At 43.8% G+C, this 18,811-nt stretch overlaps 1 protein-coding gene across 1 annotated transcript; it reads left to right on the forward strand.

The window, feature by feature from the left end:
- The first annotated feature begins 284 nt into the window (after positions 1–284).
- Positions 285–18,690, forward strand: LOC309702203 (protein NLRC3-like). Its single transcript, XM_082526715.1, has 10 exons — positions 285–371; positions 2,041–2,170; positions 2,426–2,527; positions 3,520–3,598; positions 3,760–3,946; positions 4,075–5,869; positions 6,363–6,536; positions 11,824–11,997; positions 16,551–16,597; positions 16,746–18,690. Exons 2-10 carry the CDS (start codon positions 2,052–2,054, stop codon positions 17,279–17,281), a joined length of 3,213 nt encoding a protein of 1,070 aa, XP_082382841.1. The 5' UTR covers positions 285–371; positions 2,041–2,051; the 3' UTR covers positions 17,282–18,690.
- Positions 18,691–18,811: the final 121 nt, after the last annotated feature.

The raw sequence follows: 18,811 nt of genomic DNA on the forward strand, positions 1-18,811 counted from the left end.
GAAGGTAGAAAGTGTGACTGGATCTATAGACTGGAAACAGAGAAACATGCTGAACATTTGAAGCTTTGCAGCAGAAATGTTCATGTTACAAATACAGCAGAGCTGATCTGGGATCAGTGTGTTCACACCTGCAGCTACAACAAGGTTTCATGTCTCCACACGTCAGCATGTGAACTTTACTCTGACTCAGTCTGAGCAGTCAGACGGCATATTTTTAAAGTTAACACATCAGCACACACAGAGCTGAGCCCCTCCCACCTGTGCTGAGTTTCAGGTGGAGCCCCGCCTCCTTCCAGGAAGCAGCTCACCTGTGTGTCCGTGTTTAGTGTCCAGGTGTGGAGTGGAGCTTGTTGTTGGTGTGTGAAGAAACTGTAAGTTTGCTTTGTTTCCTCCTTTAACAGTTTGTCTTTAGGAACTTTACTGTTTGTTCAGCTCGTGTTTGATTTCTTCACACAACAAACTGTGTGTGTTTGTATTTCCGGTCTCTCCATTAAAGTCAGTGTGTAATGTTTCCTGGCTAACATCAGCTGTGTGCAGCTTAGTTCAGCACAAATCTGCCGCTCCATAGTTCACGGTAACGGACTCACAGCTGGACCAACGAGGCCGAGTGTGTCCGCCACTCTGAGCTACGTTCGTGTTTGTGTACTTGTAGTTTGTACTTTGAGTTCACTCAGAGCCCACAGAGGACGCAGCGTACGTGATGACGTCACAGCCCTTTACCTCCTTTACTGTCACTGTGATTAATATTTACACACGAGACACCTGCAGAGCTCTGACGCTAAGCTAGCACACAGCATGCTAACACTAAGCTAACGCTAAGCTAGCCAAGAACCCAGAGTGAGTTAAAGCTGAGTAAACACTGACCCCAGACCAGCACCGTGATAAAGTGAGCTGCTGCTGATGAACTTGAACAGGTAACAAAGTGATGAGCAGTCAGGCTGCAGGTTTCTACCTGTTCATGTTTCTACAGTAGAATCACTTTGAAGTGTCTTTGTGCTGTTTCATCTTTGATTTGTGTTCATAAACACTCAGAGAAACATCACGTGACCTCATCAGGATCTGTGTTGGTGTGTGGGGCTGTACCTCAGCTTTATGTTGTTACATGCTCATTTGTTCATTTTAACATCAAAGTAATGTTATGAGGAGTAATGAAGTAACGTACTCCATTACTTTTAATTAAAGTGTTCTGTGTAATATGTGTAATAATGACTGTTTTGAGTAATGACCAACACTGATCACAACAAAGAGGAAATGCCTCCAACATGCACAAACATTTGAGCCACAACATGCAGTTAATGTGCACAAATGTCTTTGATATGCTGCTCAGTGATGGTGGTGACTGTCAGAGCAGAGCTACTGAGAATCAATAAGTAATATCAATGATGGGATCAGAATCACTAAATTCTTCTCATCCCTGTCAGTATCATACATGTGCTGTATAATGTGATAAATGTAGAGGTGCTGGCTGTTCTCTCACTCTGCTGTTTAGCTGTAAAGGACGCCTCCCTGCCTTTGTCTCATTCATGACCTTTAATAGTCTCTTCTAACATGCAGAGATCTGTATGATCTGTTTCATAGAGTCTAACCAGCCTGTACAGGTAACAACAACAGTCACTGCATCACTGACACACAAACGTCATCTCTGTCAATAACAACATTCATACATGGAATAAAAACACATCAGTGGATCATTGCTGGAGCTGATGTTTGTGCTCCTGGTGCAAAGGCTCTCAGTTTCCTCCTTGAAATAACATCAGTGGTGGGTCAGCGACATGCTTTCTTTCCCTCTCAGGTTTAAATATCTGGGACTCTCCACCGTTTGGTTTTAGAGCTGAAGAAGCTTCTCAGATGAAACGTCTTCCAGAAACTTAAAGACGTCTCTTTTCTCTCCAAGCTCCTTAGATCACATGACCTGGATGACTGAACCTACAGACATATTGACCTGGTTTCATGGTCACATGACAGGTCAGAGGTCAGCGACTGTAACTCAGTTCCTCCTGTTAATGTGAACTCACTGAGTGTTTGTGGTTTACCTCTCAGACTGACTGAAGATGATGATGGAGGAAGAGGAGGACAGAGCAGAGTCTGCAGGGTCCAGCTGTCCGTCTGTGAGGAGTGACCGGTCCAAAGGTCACCCTCCATACTTCAGTGGTGAACCTGGAGCAACGAGGTCAGAGAGCTGAACTCACTGAGTAACAGAAATAATTCTGCACTGACATTATAATCAGTGTTGACTCTGGTTGATTGTCTGACTGTGTTTGTGAGCTGAGAGGAAATGAAAATGAGTTTGTAACAAAAATCAGTTTTGTCCAGTTTTCCTGTAAAAAGCTGAACTCTAATCTAAGAGGATGTTACTGACAGGAAACAGCTGCATTATCTGCAGTCTGTGTGATCACAGCTGCTTCAATCATGTTTGTGTCTGCAGAGGTCAGAGGTCACAGTCTGCAGGGTCCAGCTGTCCATCTGTGAGGAGTGACCGGTCCAAAGGTGTCCCTCCAGCCTTCAGTGGTGAACCTGGAGCAACGAGGTCAGAGAGCTGTGATGACTCCTTTACATGTTTGTGTTTCCTGGATAAATATGACCTGAAACATCCTCAGATTGTTACAAAGATTCATTAAAAAGAAAACAATGAAAGAGAAAAGATCCAAATGTTCGACTTGGTCATTTGCTGTTTGAGGACAGTGATGCTCATATCTGTGGGGAAAGTGTGACCTGAGTGGGTTCATGTTTGTCTTTAAAGAACAGAGCTGCTCTGATTCTCTTTGTGTCTGATCTGTTAAACAGTCTGAGAGGTCACACAGAGACCCAGCAGCTAAAGCCTGGATCATACTGGCTGCTGTTACTCCATCAGGACAACACTGAACCACAGTGGTGTGGATGTAGTGGATAAATCCCACCATACTGATGCTCAGAGTTAATCACAGGGAACAAAACCAGATGTTACCTTCAGATTGTGACCTTTGGAGTGGACGATGCAGATTTCAATAGAGAATAAATGTTGTTGTTTTTCAGCTGTGAAGAAAGAATCTAATTTTCTGAACTTAAGAATTTATGATGCTGGAAACAACATGGAGACTATAACACAACATTTCCACTGTGTTCATAGAATGAATGTAAAACTGTCAGACATTCATTAAATATGCAAAATGTCTACAGAAGCATCAGAGGGTCAGACGTGAAGCACTCAGTGATTTTGATCAAATGACTCATCAGTTATTGATCTGTACTACACTGATCTACCACGTTAGTAAAGCTGGTGTTCTGGTGGTGGAGGGAGACTCGGATCATGTTCTGGTTTTGGAGCAGTGATCTGCTGATGGTTCAGTTTGATGAGCTTCTTCAAAATCATCCCTGACATCACCACTGAAAGGACGTCCATGAAAACAGACTGAAAATTACTGATATGTTCACAATCTGAGAGTTTAAAACTTGACAGACTTGATTCAGATGAAGTTATTTGAGCAGAAACTCCTGGATCTTTATCCTGTGTTGATCTAATCCTTCATGGTTCCTCCACAGAGTGGACCAGCAGAGCTCAGAGGTTCCCAGTGGTCAGTCTGCCCAGCAGCATCAAACACAGCTGGACTCCATATTTATGGTCTGTACATGTACAACAACTACTGTTACATCTGTTCTGTTCACAGTCATCTCCATGCTGCTCTTTGTAGACCAGTGGATCGTCAGTGTGTCCAACATGGATCTGATGTTTGGCTCCATGATTTCAGTCTGATTGGCTCATTCATAAATATTCTGTTCCAGCTGCTGGAGGACAACATCATCACTTTTGTGAAGAACGAGCTGAAGAAGATCCAGAAGGTTCTGAGTCCAGATTACCCAGAATGCTTAGAGAGTCAGAGGAGCAGCAGCAGAGAGGCATTTGTGAAGATCACAGTGGACTTCCTGAGGAGAATGAAGCAGGAGGAGCTGGCTGACCGTCTGCAGAGCAGTAAGAGGATTTATCTAAAGATTTAAGCTGCTGGATAAATGAACATTTTCCAGAGATGGAAGATGGAGCAACATGTTTTAAAGATTAGTTCTTTTTGGAATTGAGTGTTTGTTTTTCTTCTCATTCAGAACTTCAAGCTGCAGTTTGTCACCGTAACCTTAAATCCACCCTGAAGAAGAAGTTCCAGTGTGTGTTTGAGGGCATCGCTAAAGCAGGAAACCCAACCCTCCTGAATCAGATCTACACAGAGCTCTACATCACAGAGGGAGGGACTGCAGAGGTCAATGATGAACATGAGGTCAGACAGATTGAAACAGCATCCAGGAAACCAGACAGACCAGAAACAACCATCAGACAAGAAGACATCTTTAAAGCCTCACCTGGAAGAGATGAACCAATCAGAACAGTGCTGACAAAGGGAGTGGCTGGCATTGGGAAAACAGTCTTAACACAGAAATACAGCCTGGACTGGGCTGAAGACGAAGCCAACCAGGACATCCAGTTCATATTTCCATTCACTTTCAGAGAGCTGAATGTGCTGAAAGAGGAAAAGTTAAGCTTGGTGGGACTTGTTCATCGCTTCTTTACTGAAACCAAAGAAGCAGGAATCTGCAGCTTTGAAGACTTCCAGGTTGTGTTCATCTTTGATGGTCTGGATGAGTGTCGACTTCCTCTGGACTTCCACAAAACTACAATCCTAACTGACCCTAGAAAGTCCACCTCAGTGGATGTGCTGCTGATAAACCTCATCAGGGGGAAACTGCTTCCCTCTGCTCGCCTCTGGATAACCACACGACCTGCAGCAGCCAATCAGATCCCTCCTGACTGTGTTGGCATGGTGACAGAGGTCAGAGGGTTCACTGACCCACAGAAGGAAGAGTACTTCAGGAAGAGATTCAGAGATAAGAAGCAGGCCAGCAGGATCATCTCCCACATCAAGACATCACGAAGCCTCCACATCATGTGTCACATCCCAGTCTTCTGCTGGATCACTGCTACAGTTCTGGAGGATGTGCTGGAAACCAGAGAGGGAGGACAGCTGCCCAACACCCTGACTGAGATGTACATCCACTTCCTGGTGGTTCAGGCCAAAGTGAAGAAGGTCAAGTATGATGGAGGAGCTGAGACAGATCCACACTGGAGTCCAGAGAGCAGGAAGATGATGGAGTCTCTGGGAAAACTGGCTTTTGATCAGCTGCAGAAAGGAAACCTGATCTTCTATGAATCAGACCTGACAGAGTGTGGCATCGATATCAGAGCAGCCTCAGTGTACTCAGGAGTGTTCACACAGATCTTTAAAGAGGAGAAACAACTGTACCAGAACAAGGTGTTCTGCTTCATCCATCTGAGTGTTCAGGAGTTTCTGGCTGCTCTTCATGTCCATCGGACCTTCATCAACTCTGGACTCAATCTGCTGGAACAACAACAAACAACATCCAAGCGGTCTAGTTTTTTTAGAAAAAAAGAGTCTCTCCACCAGAGTGCTGTGAACAAGGCCTTACAGAGTCCAAATGGACACCTGGACTTGTTCCTCCGCTTCCTCCTGGGTCTTTCACTGCAGACTAATCAGAGTCTCCTACGAGGTCTGATGACACAGACAGGAAGTGGCTCACAGACCAATCAGGAAACAGTTCAGTACATCAAGAAGAAGCTCAGTGACAATCTGTCTGCAGAGAAAAGCATCAATCTGTTCCACTGTCTGAATGAACTGAATGATTGTTCTCTAGTGGAGGAGATCCAACAGTCCCTGAGATCAGGAAGTCTCTCCACAGATGAACTGTCTCCTGCTCAGTGGTCAGCTCTGGTCTTCATCTTACTGTCATCAGAAGAAGATCTGGATGTGTTTGACCTGCAGAAATACTCTGCTTCAGAGGAGGCTCTTCTGAGGCTGCTGCCAGTGGTCAAAGCCTCCAACAAAGCTCTGTAAGTACATATGTGATCATAGCTTTAGCTTTTAAATGTTTATTCTAGTTAACACAGATCAGGTGGAACAACTCAAATAAAATATCAAAAATATTAAGTGGTCATCGGTACTCAGTTTGTTCAATACTGAATACAATGGAGCACAAATTGTCCACGTTTCTGAAATATTTCTGGGTGTAAGTGTCACCAAAGTGCAATTTAGACCTGGCCTGTGGTTGTTATCTAAGTGATAATCATCAATTCTACTAAAACAAATACAAAATAAAGAAGTTTGACACATTCTGTTGATATCAAAAGCACACTGAACAATTCAGTGTTGTTTTACTGCTGTTCTCTCTTCACTTCTTCTCCTCTGATTCTCTCCACATGTTGCTCTGCATCAGTGCTCAGTTTCCTGACAAAACAAGATGAAATATTGCTAAATATAATAGTATCTCATTACGCTTCAACATAAGTGTTTTATTTTTGTAATTGTTTATCTGTTATTTTTCAGACTGAGTCACTGTGACCTGTCAGAGAGAAGCTGTGAAGCTCTGGCCTCAGGTCTCAGCTCTCAGACCTCTAATCTGAGACAGCTGGACCTGAGTAACAATAACCTGAAGGATTCAGGTGTGAAGCTTCTGTCTGAAGGACTGAAGAGTCCACGCTGTACACTGGAAACTCTCAGGTGAGATCAAGCATTTTTCTTTCATCAACTGACAGAATTAGCAGATTAATAATAAGGCAGTCCTCTAATAAGAGGTGAAGTGGAGGTGTTTTGAAGGGCAACATACTCTTATGTTAACAAGACAGGAAGTAGTTCCTGGGAACTGCTTCCTTTGTTATTGTCTAAGTAGAAACATGATGGTGAAACAGTGATGAGTTTGCAGAGGTGAATCCACAGCACACAACACAACAATGCTGTTGCGTGCTGAAAGCAGACTTCTCACAGATTCTGAGGCTGCAGGTTTCATCACTGTCCAACCAAAATTCACTGAACCAGCAGTAAATGAACGTCCAAAACGACGCTTCATGTTTAAAAAACAGATGATCAGGGGGATTTGTGTTTACATCTTTTTTGTGTGATCTGTTCACCTGCTGTTTCAGCTGTTTGGTGGTTGTTGAGATGGTTTTGTGAACTTTTAGCTGAGATTCTGACGTTTCTGTTGATACCACACATGTCTAATTACTTTGTACAGCATGAATGGCCATAACGAGGTTTTTAACAGTAAGAAAAGTTGTAAAACTTCAGAAAATATAGTTAAAAGTCCAAAACCTTCTACGTCTGGTGGCTTGTGGTAAGGAGCAGATCAAACGAGTAAAGAATTACGTTATAATTATAAATGGCTACAACAGCACATTCAGGTCTGTGAGACTCATTCAGACACTGAGCCGTGGCTCTGTGCTACATGCACATATTTCTGCATCTCTGCCATTCAGACACACTTTATATATAGTTTATTTTATGTAGTATTCAATACTGAACTGTACATTTAGTCTTTTTAAAGGCAGCAAGTTTTATTCAGTGTTTTCATAAAAGCCTTATTTCTATCCATTTACTGCTATTAGGAAGAACACGTGAGGTTTAAGACCTGGACCAGTTTGAAACCTTTTGTCCTCCACAGTGGAAAATGGGTGGAAATAAAAATGGGTCTCACTTTAGCCAGCTCCTAATTTTATCAGTTCTGCTCTCAGCGTCTCCTGTATATCTCCTGTATAAATGTTGCACTCAGCTTTGTGGTCTCCAATATCACTGAAATGCAGCCAGATGCTGCTCATTTTGCCTTTTCACTCTTTCCTGACACGCTTGCATTTCAGTACAGCTCCCATTTCTCTGTGTACTGGTCTCTACCACTACCCTTGCTGTCTATGGGACATGTCCTCTTTCACATAATGGTATGATCCCAGTCTGTCTCTGAAAGTGTTTGGCCACATGGTTTGCTCATCAGAATAAAATCTCAGCCGTGCTCACATTGATTATCAGCAAGCCTGAAAATTCATCAATATTTGACATATGAAATTATGTCAAGGGCTTGATTTGGCCCACGGGCCATATGTTTGACACCCCTGGTTTACACAGTTTGGTATTCAATGTACAAGTGAGTTAGCTCTCAGCTAACTAGCAGACAAGCTAACTGCTGGGACTGCGTCTTTCTAACAAGAGCGTCAGACACTCAGACTGGTTTCCTTTGTGGATGATGATGTGTTCTCACACTGATCCTTCATGCTGATGCTGCCATCCACCCACTGCTCCTGGATTCCTCATCATCATCTCCATCAGCCCTCACAATACTCCACCTTCTTCAGCTTCATGTTCAGCAGCCTGGATGGACAGTAATTCTTTCCATGGGTTATGGTGGGACATTGAGAGCTGAAGTCAAACAGCAGTGAGAATGAAAGACTGATTCATTTCTATTTAGTCTTGTGATGTGCAGCTTTGTTCAGAGCATTAAGGCCCAGCAAAGATCACTGAGGTCATAGAGTCCTGATGAAACCTGTGTGCTTATAGAAACTGAGACCAGATGAACCAGAATAGAAGGACATTAAAATGAAGTGTCAGCTACACAAAGGCAAAGCTATTCAGTTGTTGCTGTGAGTTATTTAAATGGAGGATGGAGTCAGACTTTAAGCTGCTGGACTCAGTCACTATATCCTGTTGTCCTCATAGAACCTGGACACACAGACTCACCTGTGACACAGTGACACACAGTGTGGGCTACACACACATTAGAAAGTGGATCAGTCACACTTGTGCAATCATTTGTTGTGCTGGGAAACCATGAACACTTTGAATCACATTAATGGCTTTGTTACAGCAACATTCAATCATGAGTTCAAAAGTAGTGCATTGTGTACTTATTTTAATAGTACTGCAGTATGAGAAGTGCAACATTCAGTGTGCAGAAACAGATCAGGTGCTTTCTAACAGCAGTGTTCCCTTTAACACAGCAGCAGTTCAAATATTTCTGTCAGTCTGAGCTGAAACATGAATCTAATCAAATATCAAATCAAAGTTCTTTGCCTCTGCCAGGACGTTAACATTTGATCTAGTTTTTTACAAAGTTCCCTCAGCGTCCAGAGCCACCAACATACCTTTGATCAACAGCAAGTGAACATTTATAAATGTGTGTTTGCAGAACAGGAAGCAGCAGAACTATTGTTCTGTTATCAGGCAGCAGCACAAACGCTCATCAGCTCATTTACTGTGCAGGACTTTGAGTGTGTGAAGTGTGTGTTTGTGCTGGATTTCCTTTGGAGAATCTCAGTCAGAAACCAGACAAAGAAAAACTCTTTCAACAGTCCAGGTTGAGTTGACAACATGAACTGCATTTATCTTCCTCTGACTTGACATGTTCTTCCTCCTCTGCACCGAGCCAGCTGCTAAGACTCACAAGCTCATTGACATTTTCTGATGATAAAGAAACTCTCTTCTTCTGCACAATATGAGCAGCAACAGAGAAGAAGCTTTCACAGGTACAGATGTTGCAGCTGTGGCCAAGTACATGTGCTGCATGTTGGAGCAGCACTCTAATGGACAGGCCTCTGTACTGATGGTGGGCTCTGCTCTGTATCCACCACACTGTTCTCAGCTGAGTCTTCCTCCTGTTCACACTCTGATGAAGCACCAACAGGGCCAACTTCTTCTCTGGTGGCTCGGATGTTGTTGCTTCCACAGGTTTCCCTCCAACAACCCTCTGTTCCTGCAGTAAGTTCAGTAAGATCTGGGTAAACACTTGAGCTCCTTGAATCTGGCTCCAGCAGCAGTTTTCACATATACAATGTTGGCATTTTGCTTGCGTGTCTCCAGGTCTGTTCTGAATGTAGACTTGAATTTGACCACGTAGGCGGGGTCATCATCTGAGCTCTCCATCACCTGAGAGAGATGACAAAACACAGAATCACAGAGCATGAAACCAACGTTTCTCCTCCCAGAAGTTCAGTCACAGACCTGCAACAGAAACAAGAAGATTCAAATGACGCAGAGCTTTCATTTACTTATATCCACAAACATGTCCTCTACATATTCATGCTGTATTTACACACACATACAGAGGCTGTTTGTCTCTCACACACAGACAGGACACTGAGAAATACATCATGTTAAATATACCTGCAGGCTTCCAGCTGTGCGCTTTGTCCCTGTCAGCTGTGATCGCCATGGCAACCTTGGTGTTGTGCGCGATGCAGGGACGTGTTCAAAGGCAGACGTCTGGCAGCAGCATCATATTTGATGCACTATCTGTACTGAGTGTGCCGACTGTATTTCAAATGTCCCACTGCTGTGCAACATGAATCACATGTTCTGCACGTTTCTGCAACTCCCAGGTAACCATGGTTACCCAGCCACGCCCAGTAGTCTCCAGAGAGACCAACAGCTGGTTCATGTTGTAACGCCGTGGCTTTCGTAGTCTCTCCTTTTTCTACAGCTCATGTGTTCTTCTTGTGATGCTGCGTCTTGAGGCTCATACATGCCGTCATTTGTTGATCCTAAGAACGTTCCTCAGACCGACTTCTTCAACAACAGATAACTTTAGTTGTATCAACACTGCCTCCTGGAACAGTTTAAAATGAACATGTCAAAGATCTGTACCTGTCTCCATGTTTCTGTCCCCGCCCCTTTCTTTCTGTCCTGGGTCATGTGAGCGCTGCAGTAGTATTAGGCCCACCCTCAATGCTCCCATTGGCTGAGACGCATAATGACGCCCATTTCAAGCCAGCACTGATCAACATCCCTCCTGTGACCCATGGCTTTTATATTCAGAGCCAGTGAGCACTTTCACAATAATCATGATTTTAAAAACTGTGATTAAAATAATTGCTGACGTTAATCAGTTAATGAGTTAACGAGATAATAACAGGTTAAGTTGCCCTAATAATTAGACTTTGATGACAAACTGATGTGATCTCCATGTTTCCTTTGTTGGACTGTGGGCGAGTGTCAGAACTGAATGTACTGAGTAACATGTGGAGTTTAAACATGTGTCAGTTCCAGTTTTAGAGCTCTAAAGTGCAGCTATCATGTTAGGAATATGTTAGGAATAGACAGGAACACTGAGCACACTGAGGTCAAATCTTTATTTTACCACTCGCTGCATTCTTGATGTTCATGAATTCAGCAGGTTCATGATTGTCTGCAGCATTAATCTCATATTTCCATTAAAAGTGTTGAATTTGACTGTTTGATGTTCTTTATGATCTCTGGCACCAGTTCATCTGTAGGCTGAGCTCAGTCCATCCATTTAGTGAAATGATGTTTAAAGGTCTCCTTGTTCTGTGAGCGTGCACAGATCCTGAAGCAGAAAGCCTGGGTTACAGAGAAATGATCATCACTGTGATGATGCTCATCATCTCTGACTGGGATTTGAGGTTTTGTCAAAGCAGCAAAGAAAGCCTGGCTATGTTGGACTGGGTGTGGCAGCAGCTCCCAGTTTGAGTTCAGGAGACAGACGCCCTCTCTACTTTGAAGATCAGCTTCAAACTTTCCTTTTTGATAAAGCTTATAGTTCGAGCTGGATCAGGTGACCCTGAACCATCCCTTAGTTATGCTGCTATAGGCTCAGGCTGTTGGTGGACTTCCCATGATGCTCTGCTTTCTTCTCCCCTCTTTTCACTCCTGATGCTTTTATATGTCACTACTGCATGTCCTTAACTTTTGTCTCTCTGTTTTGTTCTTGTCTCTCTGAGCTCATCTCTTCTCTTTCCACTCACCCTGCAACCAGTCATGGTAGATGCTCCTCCTGGAGCCTGTTTTCACTGGGAGGATCTTTGTGTCAAAGGGAGTTCTTCTTCCCACCATCACCAATTGCTGCTCACAGTGGAGGTGGTCACCTTACACTGTTAAACAGCTTCAGATGACTGTTGTTGTCTGTTGGGTATTGTCACTTATAAATAAAGTTACAATGGATGGATAGATGTTATTGTGACAAAGAGAAAACAACTGTTGACAGATAGATTGTTGTTTTGTGTGTCTGCAGTCTGTCAGGCTGTCTGATCACAGAGGAAGGCTGTACTTCTCTGGCCTCAGCTCTGAGCTCCAACCCCTCCCATCTGAGAGAGCTGGACCTGAGCTACAATCATCCAGGTCCCTCAGGAATGAAGCTGCTGTCGGCTGGACTGAAGGATCCAGGCTGGAGACTGGACACTCTCAGGTATGGAGAGAAAATCTGATAGAGGAGGAAGAGCTGGAAACATTTCCTGTGTCTTTCACTCACTTCCTGTTTGTTTCGGGCAGATGACACATGAACAATCACACATGCAGGAATATTTTCAGGGTCAGACACACTAGTCTAGCTGGATAGTTCATGGATATTTATGTAGGGGTCTCCAAGGAGTCTGTTTGCGGGAACATTTAGGTCACAGGTGTACCTGATATAGATACCAGTGTACCTAATAAAGTGTCAGCTAACATTTGGAAATGGAAGCTTAAATAATGACAAACTGTACATTCACAGCTGAATTCACAATAAATTTGTTCTCAAGTGCACATTTTTCTGTTATTGTTCTCAAACAACAGAAGGAGAATGAAATATTGATTCTAACAGGGCCCATAAACAGCATTAGCTTAGCAGCATTAGCTTATCAGAGTTTCCATCATGGTCACACAAATCCTTAGCAGAGAAAAGTGGCCTTCTTAGCAATAGCTGCTCAAGTTGTATAAAGAAAGGGAAAACAGTAATAGCATTAGCTGCTAATGGCAGCTTACTTAGCATAAACTCTTCACATCTTTATAATGCAAGGGAAAGGAGTCACTCATGGAAGCCTATTTAGCATTAACGTCTCACATCATTATACAAGAGAAAAGGGTATTAGCATAAGCTACTAATGCTTATTCACCTCAAATTAGCTTTAGCTGCTAATGGTAGCCTACTTAACATTAACTCCTCACTAATATAATGCTAATTCACATCAAATTAGCATTAGCTGCTCATATTGTTATAAGGAAAGGTTTTCCACAATAAAGTTAAAAAAGGGAGGAAGGAAGCAGTTGCGACCCTCAGTATGTCTTGAAGATGATCATCCGTAAGTCTGGACCTGTACTTGGACTTATTGAAGTTCAAAGTGGAGAAGAGCTTTTGGCACAAGTATGTGCTACCAAAAAGGCACATGGTCCGCTTGAACATTCGGGAAAGCCGAGGGAAACTAGGGCTCAATTCTCTCAAAAATTGTCCAAGCTTGTCTGCTTTTCCACTCACCTCCCTGAACTTTGCTTTGAGTTCAGAGTTGCACTGCAGCTCAATGAGCTCCATTTGAAGCACAGAAGGGGCATCTTGCACATCAAAGGAGAAGGGGTCCGCAAAAATGTGAAAGGTGGCTCTGTGTGTCTTGAAGTCAGCAAATCTGTGATCAAATTCCTCCTGTAGCCTCAAAATGACATCAACATACTCGTCAGCACTGAATGGTGTGCCTGCATCCACGAGTGCCTTGCATGCTGGGAAATGGCAAAGGTTTGTCTGAGAGAGCTGAGCTTTCCAGAGCGCCAGTTTTGTGGAGAATGCTCTCACGTTGTCATAGGCAGCACTGACAAGTTGCCCCTGGCCTTGTAACGTCTTGTTCAGTACATTAAGCTCATGTGTCATATCAACAAGAAAAGCTGAGTCCATGAGCCATTTGGGATCAGTTAGCACAGGAACACTAACTCCATCCTTCTCCATGAAGGCTTCACTTCTGCTCTCAACTCAAAAAGTCTCTTTAATACATTTCCCCTGCTGAGCCAACGTACCTCAGTGAAGTCGAGCACATCCCCATATTCTGACTCCATTTCCTCTAAAAAAGCACAGAAGCTTCGGTGCTTTAAGCCCCTGGATCTGATTTGGTTGATGCATTTCACAACAATAGACATCACATTGTCAAACTTCAGGCATTTGCTGCAAAGGACCTGCTGATGGATGATGCAGTGCAGAGCAATGGCCTCCTCCACGCCTTCCTCTTCCAGTTTGTTTTGTGCCACCAGTCCATGTTTCCTCCCTGTCATTGATGGCGCTCCATCTGTTGTTATTCCAACAAACCTCTTCCATGGCAAACCAACATTCTCAATGGCATCACACAGCTTGTAAATATCTGCTGAGCGGTGGTCTGGCCATGCATTGGAATTACTGTGAGCAGCTCCTCCATCACTTCAAAACTGTCATCAACACCACGGACATACATTGGGAGCTGGGCAGTGTCGGTGATGTCTGTGGTCTCATCAAGAGCGACTGAGTATACACTGAAACATTTGGCTTTCTCACACAGTTGGTCATAAATGTCACTTGACAGGTCAGAAATGCGATCTGCTGCGGTGTTGGCAGAAAGGCTGATGTTGCTAAACTGACCTTTCTTTCCCGGACAGACTATATTTGCAGCCTGCAATATGCACTTTTAGACAAATGCACCTTCTGTGAATGGCTTCCCTGCTTTAGCAATCATCTCACTAACCACGTGGCTCCGACTGCTGCATTATTCTCTTTGGTTGCTTTCTTGGAGAAATCTTGCTGCCTCAGTAGATCTGTTTTAAGACTGGCAACCCGGTTCGCTCTCTCGTCTCCCTGGTATTTTGCATCCAGCTCAGCATGTCTAGTTGTGTAATGACGTTTCAAATTGTATTCCTTGTGCAGCGCAACTTTCTCTGTGCAAATAAGACAGGTCGGGGTGCCCCTGTGCTCAACAAAGAAATATTGCATTTCCCACTTTTCCTGAAATTGTCGGTGCTCATCACCAACCTTTCTCTTCACCGCAGGCTATGAAAAAGACATGTTTGGGGCTATGTGACATTTATAATTCTACTTGGTGTCACTGTCGCATTGAAGTTTCAATCAAGCGTTTAGCCGACGGACGGGGAACGTCTCAACGCGTAGAGAACGTCATTTCTGCTTCTTTTTCTTGCAACCGTAGCACGGCGATCGGCAGATAAAAAGCCGGTAGCAGTCTCCTTTGTTTTTACGCTCGATGTTCATGTCTTTCATGACGACACGAACACCGTGGCGTTTGCAGATGGTAGAAAGTGCAGGGATAGCGAGCGCAAAAAAGGCGACTGCTCACGGCGCCGGGCTGTTGTTACAGGAGAAAGAAGCGGAAATGACACCGTGACATATAACAAATAACATCAGCTGTTTCTGATGTTAGTTGTTTTGACTGCTTTTACATTATATTGAAATATATGTAATGTTCATGTTTGCTGCAATGCAAACGCAGTGATGCAAATAAAAACATCGAGCCACAAATTACGGTGCGACCCTATAATTAGTCCGGGTTACCGGGGACTGTTGTTGCCGATGAACAGGTGTCGCTATGTGACTGCAGACTAAATTGGGCTGCATTGAGTTCATGACTTTTCTTTTATCCCGCCGCCTACGCATCACTGTGAGAGTTAATATGAGATCTCTCTCTGTGGAAAAATAACTTTAAATCCCACTGACGTGTGTATAAATCTATATACGTATAATGTCCCGCTGGGCAGCAACTTAAAAAAACAACTTTTTTTGAAGTGTTGTGAACGCAGCGCGCTGGGGCGAATGTCGGCGTTTGCCCAATAGAAAGGAGGAAGCCAGCCAGGCACAGGAAAGAAAGAAACACTCCAGGGCAACGCTGCTGGAACTTTGACTCATTGAGAAATGTTTCCCTGCTTGCATCAAGCCCGGCTGGTGTCCCCTGAGATCCATATCCCACCCTGATTGGTGGGTTAATTCAGCTCCGCCCACAACACTGTAAAGTGTCATACATTATCAAACTAACATTACATTTTCATATTAAGGTGGGGCCAAAAACTATCGTCCTGCGGGCCGCAATTGGCCCGCGGGCCGCGAGTTTGAGACCCCTGGTGTAGGAGGACACCTGCTCTGTGTCTGGTTAAGTATAAGAGCCCTTTGTTAGGGGGACCGCTGGACTCTTAGCACCAGCTTTGGGGTCACAGGGTCACATCTGGAACACACACACACACACACACACAGACACACACACACAGACACACACACAGACACACACACACACACTATGCACAGACTGGTACTCTTTGTTCATACCTGTGTAAGACGTCATAATGAACTTGTGCATATTCATGTAAGCTCAATAAAGAGCAGTGTTACGAGGGAGCAGACGAGAGCGACTGAGGTCAAGTGAAGGAACGGCGCTGTCACAGTTCTCTCCCTCATCAATTGTCTGGTTCCAGCGGTGGGTCTGTGCTAGACGACCCATCACCAGCTTTTTCCACTGGTTACCAGTACGTGGTAGAATCCACTTCCAGATCTGGTTGTCTTTAAATCTGTGAATGGATTGGCTCCATCTTATCTCTCTTTAACAAAAGAATCCAAGTGGAGCCCTCAGGTCTGCAGATAAGCAGCTTCTGACCAGAACTAGACGTAAAAACAGAGGTGAGCTTTATCGATGGCTGCAGCCAAACTCTGGAACAGTCGCCCTTCACATCAGGTCGTCACCAACACTGGACATTTTTAAAAGCCGGTTGGAAACACATTTGTACTCTGTAGCTTTCAATCCTGACCAGTCTTTATAGTCATTACTGTGTATGTTTCCTATTTTCTCTCTACTCTGTGCAGCACTTTGGCTCAAGCTGTTTTTAAATGTGCTGATAAATAAATGTAGATTTCTTTGAATAAAACAGTGGAGCCGAGCTTTGAGCTCAGTGTGTAACAGTGTGTGTGTGTGAGAGCCATGTAATGTCCATGTGTGCATGCTGACTGTGCTGCTCTGACCCCCCTCCTCCTTTCAGGGTGGAGCCTGCTGGAGTCCGATGGTTGAGACCAGGTCTGAGGAAGTGTAAGTGTGTTTTTAATGGGATTCATGAAAACAAAGCAGCACACATTCAACCATCTTCATCATGTCAGGAGTCATCATCAAAGTGTCAATCAATGAACAGATGATGGATCAATAACTGCAGCTGGATTGTGTTTGTTCTCTCCATCAGATTCCTGTCAACTCACAATCGACACAAACACAGTGAACACAAAGCTCCAACTGTCTGACAACAACAGGAAGGTGACACGTGTGGAGGAGCTTCAGTCATATCCTGATCATCCAGACAGATTTGATGTTTGTCCTCAGCTGCTGTGTAGAAATGGTCTGACTGGTCGCTGTTACTGGGAGGTCGAGTGGAGAGGAGACGTTTTTATATCAGTGAGTTACAGAAGCATCAGAAGGAAAGGAGGCAGTGACTGTTGGTTTGGATACAATGATCAGTCCTGGAGTCTGAGCTGCTCTGATGATGGTCCTTGTTATGTCAGGCACAATAACAGACACACATCCATCTCCTCCTCCTCCTCCTCTGTCTCTAACAGAGCAGCAGTGTATGTGGACTGTCCTGCTGGCACTCTGTCCTTCTACAGAGTCTCCTCTGACACTCTGATCCACCTCCACACCTTCAACACCACATTCACTCAAACTCTTTATCCTGGGTTTAGGTTTTATGGCTGGTCTCCTGGTGCCTCAGTGTCCCTGTGCTGAGTGGAGTGTAAAGAGTGTCTCCTGTTACAGAAACACTCTGACTGTTGAACAGATAGTTCAGTCTGTACATGTCTGTCTCTTTCACTCACAAACACGTTTTCAGATTCATGGATTCAATCAGTTGATGTTTGAAACTCTTCTAAATGATTCCTTGTAAACTTCTTCAGTCACAAACAAACAGGAAGTGATGTCACATGTGTTCCTGTCCACACAGCAGAATGAGTCTATTGCTGACAGTGATGTACAAACAGAGTGAGCATTTCTGAGGCCCAAAATAAACTGAGTAGTTCACTGAATGAACAATGGACTGTGAGCTCAGTTCCTTCATCATTAGTATGGATTATATATGTATATGTATTATATTAGTATCATATATATCAGGTGCTGCTGCTTTCAGTCATTGTGCAAATGTGCTGTTTGTAAGCTTGTAAAGCTGCAGTCAGCTGAGACTGAAGAAGTCACCTGATCAGTGAGCAAACGTTTCTGAAAACGTCCAGATGAACAGAATCAACCTTTTGGGATCAGCCAGCAATGCAGCATCATTGTTGTTCAGCTTCAGAGGTTTGCAGGAATGAACTGATGACCAGAAACAGCTGCAAAGTCCAAGAAAATACCAGCTGGAGTTCAGCTGCATTTGAAGAAGTCAAAGAAAAGTAAGGATGGCAAAGGGCGACGTTTTCTTCCAAAGAGCTGCAAACATGGTCGACGCCTCATTAGAAGAATCATCTGGACATTTGTGAGGAACTCTAACCAAGAAAGCAACGTCACACAGATCCAACAGACAGTTTCCATGACTGCAAGTGTTGAGTGGAAAAATGCTACATTGCATTATTGCATCCTCTCACCACAGGAGGCGCTGTTGGCACCACTGATTGCTGATCAGCTGTTCTCTGATGATCTGATTGATACTGTGAATAACGGGACTCACTGAACTCTGTGACACAGTGAAGATTACAGAGTTTAACTTCACCCTTTAAGACTGACCACAGAACCAAGTCCGCCAGAGCTTTTGTTATATTTTTACATGCTGTGGAGCCATTTGTGGGAGCATTTCAAGTTGCTATACATCAATACAACTGTTATAGCCCTAATTTTAATAATATGTGTGCATTAAGTCCATAGTAACTACATAAACTGCAAAAAAAACCTCTGCTCATCCATCTCTGTGTGTATCAGGATACATTTGGTTCATAATACACAGAAAAATCAGAGTTATTACCTGTAATAAATGTGAAAGATTCCTGCAGTGATAACCAGGCAGGACTGAAACACATCCAAGCTGTCACCACGGTAACAGCACCGCCCATCCACAGGTGAGGGGAGGAGCAAAAAGAGGGACTTTGACCATTTTATACTAAAAACACTCAACTAATGTTTCTAATATGAAACAAATAAGCCCACATTAATGTGAGCGTTTATTAAATAATAATAATGATGATTTCCTCCTGATCTCATTTCCACAGCAGAGAAAACTGTGGTGTATATTGAGGTGGAGGGTGTGGTCTGTGGCTCAGGTGTAGAGTGAGGGTG

Source organism: Aulonocara stuartgranti (genome assembly GCF_965226115.1).
Source record: "Aulonocara stuartgranti genome assembly, chromosome: 3".
NCBI classification, from domain to species: domain Eukaryota; kingdom Metazoa; phylum Chordata; class Actinopteri; order Cichliformes; family Cichlidae; genus Aulonocara; species Aulonocara stuartgranti.

Bases quoted from the DNA above. Each gene is read 5' to 3' on its own strand.
- LOC309702203 (XM_082526715.1), top strand. From the start codon at position 2,052: ATGATGATGGAGGAAGAGGAGGACAGAGCAGAGTCTGCAGGGTCCAGC. The intron at 2,528-3,519 runs GTCAGAGAGCTG...GTTCCTCCACAG, and splicing joins GGTGAACCTGGAGCAACGAG to AGTGGACCAGCAGAGCTCAG. The intron at 6,537-11,823 runs GTGAGATCAAGC...GTGTGTCTGCAG, and splicing joins TGTACACTGGAAACTCTCAG to TCTGTCAGGCTGTCTGATCA.